General features: G+C 41.0%; 1 protein-coding gene across 6 annotated transcripts in view; it reads left to right on the top strand.

The window, feature by feature from the left end:
- The window catches only part of cacna1bb (calcium channel, voltage-dependent, N type, alpha 1B subunit, b), a 151,109-nt gene that overhangs the window by 45,844 nt on the left and 88,065 nt on the right, over positions 1–17,200 (top strand). For all 6 annotated transcript variants that reach the window (XM_084035038.1, XM_084035035.1, XM_084035039.1 and 3 more), the window contains 2 exons: positions 12,094–12,185; positions 13,161–13,313. In XM_084035038.1, the coding sequence (XP_083891164.1) occupies positions 12,094–12,185; positions 13,161–13,313 (245 nt within the window). The remainder of the gene's footprint in view (positions 1–12,093; positions 12,186–13,160; positions 13,314–17,200) is intronic.

Below are 17,200 nucleotides of genomic sequence, written 5' to 3'. Positions count from 1 at the left end.
TGACAGAGTGTGACAGTAATCCAAATTCAGCAACAGTGGCTGCATATTAGGGAGCTTCTCTTCCAAAAAAGACAGATCTCCCACTGATTACACTTCTGTGAGTGACAGCCTGGCTGTTCAGAGTTTCTGTTCCCCACAAAAATGTCAAAAGACATAAGATTAAAGGAGAAAATGAGAAATGTTTTTTAAACGTTCCGTAACCATATTTAGCTGATGCTGTTACAATGTGAGGATGTGTCTCGGTCAGCGATAATTCCAGATGGATGATGATTGCTGTTGTGACGAGTCGAGACTCTGGAACCACAAGGGGCCAAGGGATGAAAAACCAATCAGGACCAAAAACGTGAGAAGCAAATGCATTGCAATCAATATGGCAATCACAACTCTCAGTAAACAAAATTAGAATCTCAAGTTTCTTTTGTGTCGCAGCAGAATCATAAGTCATATTGCTATGAAAATAGACAGAAAGCCTCTCGCTGTAATCATCGTTCCATTATTCATTCCGTATTCTGCTGTCTTATAACTTACTCTATTGGGCATTCCCATTGATATGTGATTTACAGTATTGGCGTAAATTGTGGAACAACATAATTCAGTTTCATCTTAATCAAAACAGACATAATCTTAAGTTTCATCAGTTACAGGCCTTCGTCTGGCTGGGATAAACATTCTGTCAAATATTTCAACAATATATTTACTGTCTGGCTTTATATTAACCTTACCTTTTTATTAATGTTTGTGTCTGCTGCTCTTTCCCTCTGTTGTTCTTTATTAATGTTTTTTACTTACATGCAGTACAGACAGAAAACATTGTGTTATGTGTACCTAATGATCTGTACAATGGACGTCTACCCATGCAGCGGATGTGTTCCATAATGTCACGTTCATGCAGCTTTCCAGAAAGGATTCAGCTCTGGAGGCTGGCCTTGATTGGATTCCCACACATAAATCACAGCACATCATGTCAGGATGTCTCCTTGGGGGGAACTGTCCTCTAACAATAACGCTGCATACAGTGGAAATATGGTCTTCTCACTGGCTGGATTACTGTACGTCTATGATACTCTTGTTATGCTTCGATTACTACGACACTATTGATGACGATATTGATTCTCAGATTTGAGCATCAAAACTTGAGCTGAAACGTGTCCACAGGACGACAGATTGCCAGGCTTATCATCACTTTACTATTTGTGTCCTTTGCTGAATGCACAGTAAATCCGGTGGACATCTGCTTCCTGTTTGGACCCATGTGTGATGATGGGTTATCTGATCTGCTTTTAATGGAGCACCTGGACTTCATGTGTGAAGTTTTCCAAACACGATCACCAAAGTGAAGCAGGACTAAAGCTGTGTCCTTATTTCATACAGCATAGGAATACTCTGCAGAATGGCATGAATGCTGACAGTCACAGTGGTCTGTTTTAGGAGTTAGTGTACTCACAAGATCTTTAAATTGTCACATATGAATGCAGCTGTATGAAGGGAAAGCAGTCATTTTATTTTTCATCTTCTGAGATCTTCCAGCTGTCTTTCCACCTACTTCCGTTGCTTTGAGTAGCTCCTTGTTCTCTTGCTTTGGGGAACAAGCGTCCATCAACAGCATTCAGTATCCAAGCTGACGTCTTGTAGTATATCATGTAACAAAACGTACTTTACTTTTAGATTTGCATGGGACACAAATAGCAGTCTCCCTTTCACCACCCACTATAATGCTGCAAGTGCTTAATGTAATATATTACAATTTATGTAATAATATATTACATTTTGATATATTACAATACAAATTACTCCAATTTACAGTACGCCATTCCTGCTACCTGGGCATATCCACGGATAGCTACCAGGGAAAACAAAAGTGCTATCCATCTTCTGTTCCACAGTGGTTTACACACTTCCTTTGTGCTGTAAATCATGAGTTTGATCAATACTTTCCTAATAACAATGTATCAAATGACAGTTTGAATGGGAGAAGTATGAGCTGAATTTGCAGCTTCCCTTGGCTCTACTGTTCTTTATAGAGCCATTCAGTTCATTGTCATTCAATGCCTCATAGCGTTGTTTATGTTGTGTTCAATATGTTTCCCGAAGTGACCAAAAGCATCAGTTATTCCAAGGAGCCCTGTGGAGTTTCTGTTTGCAACGAGTAACTCACCAAAATACATTGCGTGTATTGAGTTCATGAATGTGTTGAATGCATTTGCTTCTATGAAACATTTGTAAAAGTTTGAAAACAGGATTTCTAATATCCATATATTGGTAGCAGCCTTCATCGTCCCTGTTTCTTGTTGAATTGCTGCTGTTCACCACTAGATTAGAACAGCACACACGGTAACTTTTAACGTTTTGTCATTTTTGGAGTGTGAACAGGCAACATATTACAGTCCTGAATTAGCATGAAGCACACTGACCACATTGATGGAGCAAAGAAAACCTCTGAGACGTTTTCATTCCAACATTGGCTAAATGTTTTATTGGGCACCATAACTACTTGAAAAAATCAGGTTTTTCCTTTTAAAAGTTTGATGATTTTAGGAAAACAGCCAACCAAACCAATTCTAATGAGAGCTCTCTCTATCACAGAGCCTCTAAATGAGGTCTTCATGGCTCCACTCGTCTCTTGTCTCACGCATTTCATCACAGGAGAGAAATATTCTGTTTGAGGCAGAGAGAATTGAAACTGTGGCATTCAGGAAAAAAAGTAACTTATTGCGGCTCACAGCTGCTCATTAATTGGTGGAGCCTCATGCTGCTGCTGGTGCTCTCTCTCTCTAAGTGGGTCTGTTTGGATCCACTACTTTTGGGACCTTTAATCATCCTCGGTTTCAAATCTTTACGCATTGACATCACGACGAAGGCTGAGTTCAAGATGGGCGCGGTCCGACCGCAGTACGCCCGGTTTGGCATTTATGTATTTATTTTATTTGTGAGGGACTATGTGACATTTTCTGCTGCGTTCGAATCAGACCTCTCATCTTTGTGTACACAAGGTAATTGCATGTTCTTGTAAAAATGTGAAGAATTAGTATTCAGTAGCTCTGCACAATGCTCATGTTGGTTTGAGTGGGAGGGAAGAAGAAAATAATGTTGTTTTCTGTGGTCATTGGTTGAGGCTCAGGTTGGGGGGCTAACACTGCAGCAGCCTCTCTCTCTCCCCTCCCTTTCACTGTGTTTCTCTTTCTAGCTCTGTCATTACTCACTTCAGACATCTACAGCGTGGAAAGTAACGACCATGTTTTGGCAACTTGGGATTCGTTACTGGGGTTAATTAGCAGTCAGATGTAGGAGGAGAAGGAGAGAACGGGGGAGGGGATTGGGGGAATACCTACTCTACACCTCCTGTGTTGTTTATAACACATCTTAAACCTCCACCCGAGCAGTCATTCTGCATTTCTTTTTTGCTTTAATGAACTAGGTTAAAAATTCCACAGTAATGTGTTGGTTGGCACTCGTCCAGAGATGTGCTTCCAACATTAATATTGACACACTGAATGCTGAAACGCTTTATATATACACACAAACACAGACACTGGGCTTTCGTCCACTCTAATATGGACCCAGGCAGTAAAACCTGGGTCGGTGTTTCAGTGTTCATCCCAAAGGTGAGAAAACAGTTTCTTCATGGAGCTGTCTTTGTGCACAGAGACAATGATGAAACATGAAAGCCATGAACCATGAGAGCCAACCCCATATTAAAGGGATATCAGTCTCCTGAATCCGACCAGACTGTGTCCAAGTATTAAACATGCTTTTATGATGTGAACTTCAACATCTGTTACACTAGCTAGAAGAGAGAGTGAAAGATGGGTGATGAAGAACGAGAAGTGGACTGTACATAATACCTGTTACTTCACATTATAGGTGGCGATTTTGAAGAATTATTTTTTTGTCTGATTTAAACATTTGGTCAGGAAAATGCTTTATATTGAAATAGATACCATCCATTTAAAAAACCATGTAGCAATGTTAAATGGAAGACTGTCCACCTTATGTCCTATCAGTGTTGATGAATGTAGTCAATTGGGATATATTGAATAAGAAAGCTTAGTTCACCTGCTGGTGGAGGCGTGCCGGTAGTACCTACATGTACCACAATGCATTGCATGCAAGTTCTCACACCTGGAATGTCCCTGCCGGCTACATCCTCTTGCACAGCTAACGCAGCCATTATGTCAGATGGCTTTTCCCCCTGGGGGATTTATGAGGTAATGTCAGTAATTACTGCCCCTGTTGAATAATTAATCAAGTCATTCAGTAACTTTCCATACGCGGCTCGCCATTTTGGCCATTTTTTTTCCAATTGTGTTGGCTGGAAGGGAATATGAGGTTGTCAGTCCTGAGCTGATCAGGATTGATCAAGAAAATCAGAGCTACATTAGATCCTAGCCTAAGGATGAGAGCTAGCTGTTTTTTTAAAGTCCTTTCCTCTGTCTTGTTTATGAGTCTAATAAGGAGGAAGCGTGTGTGTGTGTGTGTGTGTGTGTGTGTGTGTGTGTGTGTGTGTATATGTGTGTGCGTGCACAGCAACAACACTGCAGCCATGTTTGACAGCGAGCGGCTCTGGCAGCCCCGATGAGTCCATGAGTACCCCCTTCTGTCCTCATGTGCATTGTGGGAAATGCTTGCTCTCCTGACTCTGTCACAGCTGTCCACTCACATCATATAACGTCATGGCCATACGGCCCACCACCATGCACACGCACACACAGATGCACAGCGCACTTCTGTTCACAAACAGGATGTGACATGCTGACGCCCGTCTCGTGATTGGTCGCCTCATTTCCTATTTGATGAGATCTAATTGGCAAGAAATGGTCTGTGTCTAATGATGAGGTCTGTTTCCTATATTATGGGTGGTCTGCGTGTCTGCCTGCATATCAATGTACTCTTTTGAATAAAATAGAATAGAAATACATTCTTGACTTTGGAATTTTTGCTTTGACACCCAAGTTCTGAGACTCACACTGACAAAAAAAAAAAAAAAAACAGACAGGTAGGTGACTCATCTATCGGGTCTAATTATATATCACCATATATGTTCTAATCTAGGAAATGAATGTCAGACACAGTTTTAACCAGATGTGACTGCGCTTTGGATTAATCTGGTGAATTAAATCCCTGGAAAATCAGCTCAATTCAACACATTGAAATCCTGTAATTTGAATATTCTGTAAAATGACTGCTCCCTGATTTTGACACCATTAATGGCCCTAAACAAGCAGAGATATTGATAGATACCCTGGCATAAGCTGTGTAGCAAAATGATCTAATGGTATCTATGTCCAGATCACTTTATCCAGCCACAGCAAATGTTGCTGAAATCTTTTTTTTTTAAATGTCATGTCAGGATATGGTGACATACTTGACGATATACTTGACGATATGGACGTTTTTTCTTTTTTTTTTTACTAAATCAGTAGGAATCATCCCCTGGGCAACACGGATGTCAACACCAAAATCCATGGCAATCTGGACAGTCGTTGTGAAGAACCGATGGACCAACCAACCTTCAGGCTTACTGCTAAAAAGTGCCTAGAGAATGTCCTGTGGGTTTTGAGCAGATCAATAACGTTTGACAACACAGTGAACGTAATCCTCGAGACACTGATGCATATTTGTAGAGACAAACAGAAAGACAAGAGAAAAGTCATCAGGTTAGGGATGCTATAGAATAGTTATTCTGTTAAAGGGTCATTAACTGTAAACAGACAGGACTTGGGCCTTGCATACAGACGGTGCTGTAGTTAAAGTGATTAAAGGTGCGTTCACACCAAACTTGAAGCAGATTTTTGCCTTCTGTTGCACAAGTTTGACCGCTGGATCAGATGCGTTTATTTGCATCACTCGTGCACCTGGGGAGGAGAGGGGTCTACCTCCATGAAGACACCAACAATTCATCAATCATGGCTGAAACAAACACTCTTGCTGCTTTGTACATGATGTGAAGTCCCAGATACCATCTAGACATCATCCTGTCTGAGGGAGAAACACCCAGAGGTGCTTTGTGCATTTAAAAAGCTTTTTTTCACTGTGAATAGCATGACGCACTTCGGCTGGATTACTACAGCAGCATGAAGCACAACAAACAATTTTGTTGTGATCTAATTGCAATAAATGGATAAAAAGGACGCTGAAATAGTTGCATGAAGAGGATTTGTGAAAAGTCTGAAGTCATGGATTGTTAGGTGTGTCTGCAAGATAATAAATAAGCAAATCACTTTTAAAATGCTTGTTTTCTGATGGAGTTTGGATCGATTGGAGGAGGTCCATGCTAACACTGTAGCTGCTCTATCAACACTTACAATAACGTAATCTACACACATATACAGCAGCGTCCTTGTTTGTACCGGAGACAGTCTGGTTTATACACCTTGTTTTGTTCGGTCTCTGTACTTTTATGAGGTTCTATCGTAGACCTCTGGGAGACCACAGTAACTATTTCAACTTTCATGACTAAAAATGTTTTTTTTTTTTTTTTACAAATTTACAACAGTGATATTGTTCCATATCCCTACATTGCGTACACAGATATATTTGTCTTGCCTGTACTCGGTTACCAAACCAGCAGGAAGCAAACCGTGTGAAGTGAAGTGATTGCCCTAATGTGCTGCTTACTGCACCTTACTGCCTACTACCTTTCTTTTTTCAGTTAAAAATCTTCCTCCAGTGGCTCTCCCTCCCACTGCTATCTGCTTATATTGTAACTGTGTTTTCCAGTAAAGTCCTGCACTCTAAAAAGTCATTTTAGATCGCTGCCGTTGACTGTGACTAGATCAGTTAATTCTCACCCCTGAGCTGCACGAGAGCACCAGCTTGACGAGCACATATTGAACTAATATATTCACTATGCAGAGAGACAGACAGTCTGTGACCAGCTGGTAATGTTGAGACAGAGAGACAGGCTGTTTTTCAGTCAGGTTTTTAGCACCATGTTCTCTTGTGTCCTGTGGGAGCCTCCGTCTCTTCTTACAAGGATGTGTGAAGAACTCAATCACAGCCTCCGGCCCCCAGCTGGGCAGGGTCGCAGCAATTAAACTGCATCTCTCAGCCCCACGAGGAGGGCGCCTTTCTCCATTTGCCCCTCTTTTTCTCAGCTACATTCTCAGCCACCCCTTTAAGTAACTCTTAAGTTTAAAAAAATGAACCTCCTCCTAAAAATCACACACATCCACAACAATTCAATTTTATTTTATTTATATTTATGTATATATATATATATATATATATATATATATATATATATATATATATATATATTATACAACATCATCTGTCCAGGGAGTAAAAAAACCTTTTAACTGGTGTAAACCTCAACTGAGAGCAACAGAGGAGTGATCCCTCTCCCAGAATGGACAGAAGATGTTGTGTGCGTACAGAATAAACACCAAAATAATAATAAAATAGTCTGTTACGACAGAAATTATACACTTCATGAGAGTAGTAACAGCAGCTAATTATTATGATTAATAATGGTAACAGCAGTAGGGGTCGAGCAGGGCCACGGCAGCAGGTACGACGACGGTCCAGCTACACCTGAGAGGTGAGAAAGCACAAAGACTCCTGGGAAGAAGTCAAGTGAGTAAGATGCATTAATGAGACAGGAATGAGGCAGAGGGGGAGAGAGGAGGAGAGAGGAGCTCAGTGTGTCAGAGGCAGTCCAGGCCTATAGCAGCTTAATTAAAGGGCTGGTACAAGGCGAGCCTGAGCCGGCCCTCACTATGAGCGTTATCTAAAAGGAAACTCTTGAGTCTTTACAACATGGTGGTTTTATGCTTCAGTTTTTGTACAGATTAAACAGACTTGTTGATTGGTGAGCTTTAGAGGTGCAGGTAGATCTCCTTTACCTTTGGACAGAGCCAGGCTAGCTGTTTGCCCCTGCTTACCGTCTTTAGCTAAGTTTAAGCTAACTGGCTGCTGGCTGTAGCTTTACACTGAGCAATGAAAGTCACCTTTTGGCAAGAGAGCGAGCATTTGCCAAAATGTCATTCTATTCTTTCCAAGTTAAAGTAATATTCATGAATATAATTGTCGTTATTATTTATATAATATTGTTTTAAAGCTGCCAAACAAACAGCCCTGTCTTTGCCTTTGAACATTGCTAACTTGTTGGCAGACAGTTGCGTATTTACACACCCAGCTGCGACGTTAGCACTCTGAAAGCGTTATATTTAACAGGAAGTGCTGTGTTCAAATATTGTGTTCAGTCATCGGCTACGTTACACTTCATTGTTTTGCCATTGTGTCTTCAAGGTTAAGTTCTATTTTATTTTATTCCTGAATCACAGTCGCACACTAATGTGAAAATCCTCTGTGTGCATGGATGTCTTTGCAAATGCATTTTTGTTGTTTTGTTTTGTGGTCAGACCCTCAGGATGAGCAGAAACCTGCTCAGGCGTACTTTACCTGTGTTTGATAATACTGAGGAAGGTGGCAGGTGTGTGTGTGTGTGTGTGTGTGTGTGTGTGTGTGTGTGTGTGTGTGTGTGTGTGTGTGTGTGTGTGTGTGTGTGTGTGTGTGTGTGTGTGTGTGTGAGAGTGTGTGTGTGTGTGTGTGAGAGCAAGTGACAGACGATAGCATCACCCTCCATATTTCCTGTGCCGGTGTCTGGCGCCCACACGGATATATTGTTGTGATGATAAAGGGATATTAAAACTCATTGCTTTTTCTTCAGCCTGCTCCCGGCCAAACTGTCTGTCTACACAATTATCAAATCATCCCTTCACATGCAAACATGCACACACACATACACACACACACACACACACACACACACACACACACACACGCACACACACACACACACATACATGTGCACATTTAGCAGAACAAAGTGAGTTATTGATTGTGGAGGATATAAAAAAACAGCAGAAAGTGATGATGCATGTTTTTATATCCTGTTTTCGATTCATCAAATTTCAACTGTTACATGGTTGCATTTCAATGTGCAAATCATTTGAAATGCAACCATGTCAACTTAGTACCTTATGCATTTTTTCCAGCCACCAGAGTAGGATTATTTTTTCATGTATTTTAATTGAGATGAGCAAAAACTAATCCCGACCAGAAATGAGTATACAGTATTTAGATCATATAAAGCAGCTATAAAAAAAAGGAGTACTGCTATGGTTGTGTGTTTGCATAGTAACACAGTACAATTAGTGCAAGTAGTAGTTGCAGCTGTAGTAGAAGTCACAGAACTACTTGTTGTAGTATAATAATAAGTATTGAAATGTAGACCAAGAGGAAGACTAGGTGTGAAAGTGTCAGCACCATCGAGAGGGAGTGAAAAATGGTGGTGTATCATTAAAGTCACAGGAAATTTAAAATTGGGGATTTGTAGCTTTAATTGGTGTTAATTATGCATATGGTCTTGGCATCCGCTGTCAGAGATGTCACCAATCGCTGTAAATTGCTTTCATGTTGTTTTGTTTCTGTCATTTTTATTATCTTTATTTCCTGGTTCAGAGGAGGGTTTTTATGTTTGGCTCCGTTCGGTCCAAACAGGGAACATCGCTCCAACTGGGCGTCGTCTTTGATGTGCGATGAATGTCATCAGACTTATAAGTGCCAACATGAGGACACTACTTCTGTGAAGTGTTGGACAGTGCAGGACTATTACAGGTGGCATCTGGAGGATTTGCCGATGTGAACCTTCCACCAAGTTCATTCCAACTCAAGAGATTTCAGCAAAACCAAACAAACTGAGCCGTAAACTGTTCAGTTCAGTGGTTTTGTGTTTTCAGTTCTGGTGATTAGGAACTCATCTCAGTCAGACATGCACTGTTTGTCATGTTTGTGTATTGCCATAGCAACCTACGCCACTCTGTTTCGTTGTTTCCGCGGCCATCATTCATTTTATTTGCCTCTAATTGAAACGCCCATGCCATCCTGGCATCTGGACTTTGCTCTATTTAACAACTGATTTGGCACAATGAATTCTGGGATACTGAACGCTGCAGGAGATGTACACGTTTTCTCGACTGCAACAATCTAATTTTTAGTTTGATTCAGTTTTTATCGTGTAGGACTTTTATTTATATGTGGCGCTCCAACTGTAATTAGTTGTTTTATTTCATGTAGTGTTTAACAGCCAATCAAAGCGCTGCACAGAGAAGACAAAGACTTGATTGATTTAATATTTTTTGTCAGAAGAAATGCTAAAAGAGTAGATTTCAAATGTGAGCAGAGGAAGGGTTCATTTCTCAGCTGCATCTGGAGGAGCTTTGATTTGGAACAGCTTTATTGATCCACTATGTATTCTTTGGAAGATCCTGACCTGAGACCAGCTACTATGTGTGACTGTTTTAATACAACAGACATAAACACATGCTTGAGTGGGTTCAGCACCATTGAAAGAGACAGATTAAATGTTTATTTAAGTCTTAGTTGTAAAGTCTGTGTAAGTGTGAATGCATGTGTTGTTTGCATGAGCATACAGATGTTAATGTTTCCTCCACTATTTTGCAGTCGACATCAATATGTCTTCTTTAAGTCATCCTCAGCTCTGATATCTTTCATTTGGTCCTTCATCTCACCGCTCATTTCTAAATCAAGATTCCCTACTTGCAGCTATAAATGATAAAATGCTATAAAAAAGCTTAATGAGAAAATTATAATAAAAAAAGCAGCATTTGGAAATCCATCACTGTCCGACTATTTGATCAACTGCGATGCCTGTCTATGAAATATGCATCAAACAATATATTCTATATTACATAGCAGGCACTTTCACCCCCGCAGACGACGATAATTCCCATGAAGCACAAATGTGCTTTATCGGTTGCCATGCCAACTGGTAGCCAGGGAGCGATAAGCGACCTTTCTTGTTTTCTACTTTTTCTTTCTGTGTGTGTGTGTGTGTGTGTGTGTGTGCTGGATTTCTTTCATTCAGCCATGAGTGTATGTTACCCCCCATATAAAAGCTACTGTACCCTCAAGGATTTTGTGGCTGCTTAGGGGCTCCCGGTGGTACTTAACTAAGAGGTTTAAAAAAAACAAACCCTTTTGGGATGTTATAAATAATATAATTCATTCTCAGCTGTGGTTTTAAAACGTGCATCCTGAATCATCTCTATGTTTTCCAGCAAAGGGAAAACGAAATGGCAATTCAGATGATCAAACCTGATTATCAGGTTAGTTCTCTTTCCGTCAACAAACTAGGGCAGGCTTCTCTCGATCCATCATTGTGTCTCCGTCTTTGCTGGTCATATATGACAGCGAGAAAGCTGCACGGAACAGAAACCGGCATTACAAAGCTGATATCGAGTGACTCTGTGCATAATGACCTTTCCCCGACAGGGTGTGTCTGGAGCACACAGCATCAATTAGACAGAAACAATCCCCAAACCTGTTTCAGCAATGTGTTAACAAGTCAAAATCCATATCATCCCCATGGAAACCTATGAAGCGATGCTTTACCAGAGTAGGGGATGTGCAGGAATGTCTCCCTCTCAGAATCCAGAGCAAATTAATATTGTTCCTGGATGCAGTTCACTTAACCTTCATCTCTTTACAGTCACTCTTAATTTTTTATTTCTCCTCCTCTCTTTCTTGTTAGCCTCCCCCCCTCCCTCACTCTCTTCCTCTCCTTAGCCTTGAGCATGTTTCAGTGGAGCACTTACGTCTCTCCCTCTGTGTACAGCCTGTAATGAGGGCTGCCAGCTGTGTCTCAGTGGCTAGTGCACACACACACACACACACACACACACACACACACACACACACACACACACACACACACACACACACACACACACACACACACGTATGTCGCTACTTGGCTTGTAGGTAAGAGCAATGATGTCATCGGACATATGTGATCAAAGTATGCCTGCGTTGAAATGCTTTTCTCTGTATCTTTTGATGGTTCAATATATTTGGATTTTGGTGAGAGAAAAAGATGTCAGGTTTGGCTGTGGTTGGCATTTTTTCATTGACATTTGACACTTCTTAATAAATAAACAAGTCGCAAAAATAGTTTACACCCTATACAGTACTGTAAAGGTTTTATCAGCACCCAAGTGATATAATATTGCATCGTATTGCAGAGATATAAATTGTTTTTATTGATTGTGTGTGTGTGTGTGTGTACAGAATCCTGGCCACGGTGGGTTCGGACTTTGACCTGCGAACACTGCGAGCTGTGAGAGTGCTGAGACCCCTGAAACTCGTGTCAGGAATCCCCAGTAAGTCCTTCAATATATTGTCGTTTTCATTTACTATGAAGAAAGTGGCTTCAAACTCCAGGGAAGTTATTGTCCATTGTTGTTACCCATCTGTGATCTGAGCATGGAGATAAACAGGCAGGACTGCATCCATATCCTTTTTCCTACTTTCTCTTCTTGCTGTTGTTCTCTGTTTTACAGATGAAGGTACAGGTGTAAATGTTTTAAACTAGTCTTTAATTGTTCCACAATTCTCAATAGAACAATTAAAATGAGGAACAATCCACGATGGTTCACAGTTCAGCTTCAGTAAAGGTCTGATTTCAATTGTTAAAGCTAGTGTTTGTAATCTTGAGAAATGTATGCTGGATTTTAAAAATGATCCAATATAAAAACAAGTGTTGCCAATGCTTTTCTAATGAAAGTTGCTAAATCTAGCTAGAAAGTAACTCAGTCTGAAACACTGATCGTCCCTTCAGGCCGCCCTCCTAATCAATCACTATGAATGTAAACCAGGAAACACATTTCGGTGATGTTTAATCCTATGAGAGTCCGGCTGCAGCCACAAATACAACATTTTTTGATTGTGAACTGATTTATTGATGGCTGTTCGGAATATAAAAAGGATATCAATAAATACATATAAAAAATATTTTTGAAGATTTAAACCAACGCTAGCTTTGAAGGATAATTCCTTGTTATTATACGTTGTGTAGTGTGGACCATCATTCTTTATATTACAATCCGTTAATATTGCTAAAAAGAAGTTAGATGACACAAGCTGTCAGATGATCAGACAGTAAACATCCATCACAGTTTACAGACCAACTCCGACTTAATTGGAGTGGTTTTTTTTCCCAGATCTCTGCAGTGATTTACAGTGTTATCCTAACTGATGGAAATGACAAGCGAAACAACAAAAATAAGATGAGAGAGCTCCTGAGAGCTGGACGGAGCCCTGCTAACACCCTCCTCCCATCCTTCCCTGTCTCTCAGGTCTCCAGGTGGTGTTGAAGTCCATAATGAAAGCCATGGTTCCTCTGCTTCAGATCGGCCTGCTGCTTTTCTTCGCCATCGTCATGTTTGCCATCATCGGGGTGGAGTTTTACATGGGCAAATTCCACACCACCTGCTTCAGGATCGACACTGGTGAGAGCAGCCGCTCGGCCGCTTTGTTTGCACGACACAACACTAATTATCGGCCGAGTTGATGCCAGGAAAAAAAACCTTCTCTTCGCTCAGCTGTGTTCCCGCATTTGTCACGGCGTAGATCCTTATATTACATTGCATATGTATGCAGGCGTACATAAATTATTCATACGCCGCGTATGTTTGTGGCTTAGGAGTAGCCGCTCATTGGCAGCGCTGGCAGGCATTGTGCTTATATCAACGTAACAAACAAGTGCACAGCAGAATTTCTGACAGCCATTTTTCACATCTCGAATTTGATGAATGGTATTTTCACAGTCTTCAGGGTTTGATTGATGGCTTCTGCTGTACCTCAATAGGGATGCTTATGTACTCGGCCTCCTGATCGAATGCTACCTCAGATGGTGTTAATGAGGTTACAATTCACTAGTTCTTTCCTTGCTACATAAGAAGTGCATGCTCCTGAGCAGCAGTGATACCTAATTGGCTCAAAAGCAGTGTTTTAGTTTGATCCCTTTAAAGTCTGACACAGTGTCAGACTTTTGTTAATGTAAGAGTTGCATGGTGATGAAGTTTAATAGCAGGTGCAAAAGTCCATAATTCATAACCTCATAAGAAAAAATCTAACTTTGGGAAACATTATTTCATAGGTCTGAATTGTCTTTGTAAGGAGTTCAAATGTAAATGTTCTTTAGTCAGCTGAGCAGCAGGTCACATGGACAGTTGGAGATTTAACTTAATGCAAAGCATACAATCAAACAAATATAGGAATTATGTTTTCAAGAAAATAAATCACTATTAACATTAGTTTAAATGGATCTGTGTCTTTTCAAAAAAATTCCTCTGAAATTCAAATTTTAAAACTCCAACCATGTAATTATGAGAACTTTATTTTCCAAGTTTGCTTACTCGGCATGCTTGCTTGTAATTGAACTACACAGAAAAAAAAGACATACTGGTACCTAAAATCTGTCAAAAAAAGTCAAGTACCAACAGAAGTGGCTGAAAATGTAGCAACACATCTTAATTTTCAATGTAATTGTGATGAATCCTGATTAATTCCTTTCTATGAAACTACAGGAACAGGTTTGGGCCGACTGAAAACATCACGCCATCTTCAAATGAATGCTTGATAATTGCAATCAAACCAATTTCCAAGCATCTGCCCATATGTTTTTGTGCGTTTGAAAGGGAATGGAAAACCACTAAAACGACTTTAAGATTGCACATTGTGAGCTTCATTGCAAGTCCATCACACTTAAAACATGTTTCATCAGCGTGCTACGTGGAGGCCGATAGCTGCTGTTAGATGAACGAAGCCTTGTGTTTGTGATGTGTTTTCAAGTCTGTAGACACCTGGAACACATGCTTACCTTTAATGTAAAGTATATACTGTGCATGAGCACGAGCTCCACCAAAATCACTGCTGTGGTCTATGGAAATAAAAACAAGTAAAAAGCCCCCTCACTTGTGTGTGTAGCAACAAACCCATTTCTGATAAATCAGAGCCAGGCTACTATTAGGCTGTTATTATTATATGCAGCATTATAGTAATTATAGAAAACACAATCAGCCCGGCTGATATGGCCCATTGTGTGGAGCAGTGCTAAAAACCAGGAGAAGGCTTTATGTGCCCACTGCTGGTGTCAGATAGAGTGTGAAGACGTGACTTGAGGGTTATTGGCTGGCCCAGCTGTAAAATGTGTGTGCCAGGGTGTGCGTTTGTGCACATGTTTGAACCCAGTCAGGGTGCTCGTAGTGGTGTGAGCAGTTGTGACAGCCTGCTAATGTACAAGCACGTGTGTTATTGAGTTATTTTAGTCACAGAGTCGCAGCAGGGTTTGATTAAGCTGAGCTGCTCTGCTAACAGCTTTCTACATGAAGGCTGTCTGAATGTGTGTGTGTTTGAGGTGATTTGGTCTGAGTATGTTTGTATGTTAGTGTTTCTGTGATGTGCGTATTCACTGGCTGGCCCCTCCACTTGAGCTCAGTGTCATTCGAGTCTTGGCTTCTTTGACCTTCGTGTGGTGGAACATCGCCTCTCGTTCTCTTCAATTCTCTGACACTTTGCTTTAGATAAATAAACATCCAGTCGGGAGCCATTCATTCAGTTTCATTAAAGATAGATAAGCAAACAAAAAGTCAATTTTTTTTCAGCAGATTCATATTAACAATTAATGTTTCAATTACGGTGCTTTCAACTCGCCGACATCCTATTTCCACTCGCTCTGCTCGTTGGAATTCTGCACAAATACTCACCTAACTGTTCATGCCTGTGATTAGAAATCTCCTCACAAAGTTGATGGCAGCATGTTTACTAACCACATGACAATGGGAAAACCCAAAACACTATAGAAATAGTAAGATTATATCTATTTAACTTTTAACATATATATTGCCTCCACATGGCTCTCAACATGGCGACGGCTGAGCAGGCGGCTCACAGCTAACGTGCTCTGATAACAACACACACAGCGTTACATTACTCCACTATACATCCACTTATGTCTGACAGCAATTATTTGTTTGTGGCTATACGAATGCTCCCTACATCGCATAGAGACCCTTTAAAATAATAACCAATAAAATAAATTGCTTCCCCCCCAAATTAGAAAACTTAGATAATGAACCCCAATTATTTTGTCATTGTGTTGACTTCCATTAGGAACTGCATCCACTGGAAGAAACTAGAGAGCTGAGACGTTCCCGTACGGTCCGTGGACACCGAGTCCGGCTGACACAGCACCTGTCGGTGGGAAGCAAAGGGACACATTTTACTGGAGTGACACCAGAGGGATGTTGGCTGTGCAATCTGGCTCCGCAAATCATCGTTAAAAGTTGGCACGGCCTGTGATCATGGCGCTATCCTTCATGAAACTGGGTGCACATGGCATCTGTTATACTCAGCACATTTATTTATTTTTTTTTGTGTGTGCAAGCACATCCTTTGAACAAACTCTCAGCACCTTCCCTGTACTCTGGTGCCTCGTTCCCCTGTCACTTTGTTATCCCTGCAAACTCGAGCAAGGAGATGGGACACGCGTTGCTTTAGGCTGACTAAGCCTGGAAACACAGATTTGACAAATTCACAGCTATTTGAATGGTTCAACATTGCACATAAAACACATCCTGTGTGTCAAAATGACTGAAAACGTTTCTGTGCGTGTCACAGTTTGAGTGTCGATACGTTTTGATTCTCATCATTGCCTGAAGTGCAAATTCTCTGTGATGCTGCATCTCTGTGTAAGTAACGTGGCATAAGAGTTGAGACCAGTAAACATCCCTGAGTCCGTGGTCGGACCGTTACGCTGGTGAAGTCTACAGTGATCTGGCAGCTGTACATGCAGCTGTGGTGCAGAGCATGCACCAGTAGGTTTCACAAGTATGCTCCACTGGCTTGAATGAAAGATGTTAGGTATAGTGTGACTACAGAGATCTTAGTCTGATAGAGTCAGGGAGATACAAACCCAAAGTGTGACCTGGCTTCCAAATCTGAGGCTGCCTTATATATTGCAAGTTTTTCATTTTAGGAACTTTAAAAACCATCCATCCATTTTCCTCTGCTTATCTGGGGCCGGATTGCGGGGCCAGAAATCTGAGGAGGGAAATCCAGAGCCCCGGCATCACTTTCCAGCTCCTCTGGGGAGACCCCTAGCCCTTCCTCGGCTAGATGAGATATACAGTATAATCTCATCAGCATATTGTTATTTGCTCCGGATGTCTGAGCTCCTCACCTTATCTCTAAGTCTGAGCCCAGCCGTGCTACGGAGGAAGTTCATTTTGGTCGTTGCTGCTACCCAAAACTCATGACCATACGTGAAGGTTGGACTGTAGATGGACTGGTAAATCGAGAGCTGTTCCTTACGGTTTCCTGTCTTTGTGTTACT

The sequence above is a fragment of the Eutrigla gurnardus genome (genome assembly GCF_963514095.1).
Source record: "Eutrigla gurnardus genome assembly, chromosome: 19".
Classification (NCBI taxonomy): domain Eukaryota; kingdom Metazoa; phylum Chordata; class Actinopteri; order Perciformes; family Triglidae; genus Eutrigla; species Eutrigla gurnardus.
This window is presented reverse-complemented; position numbering and strand designations above follow the sequence as displayed.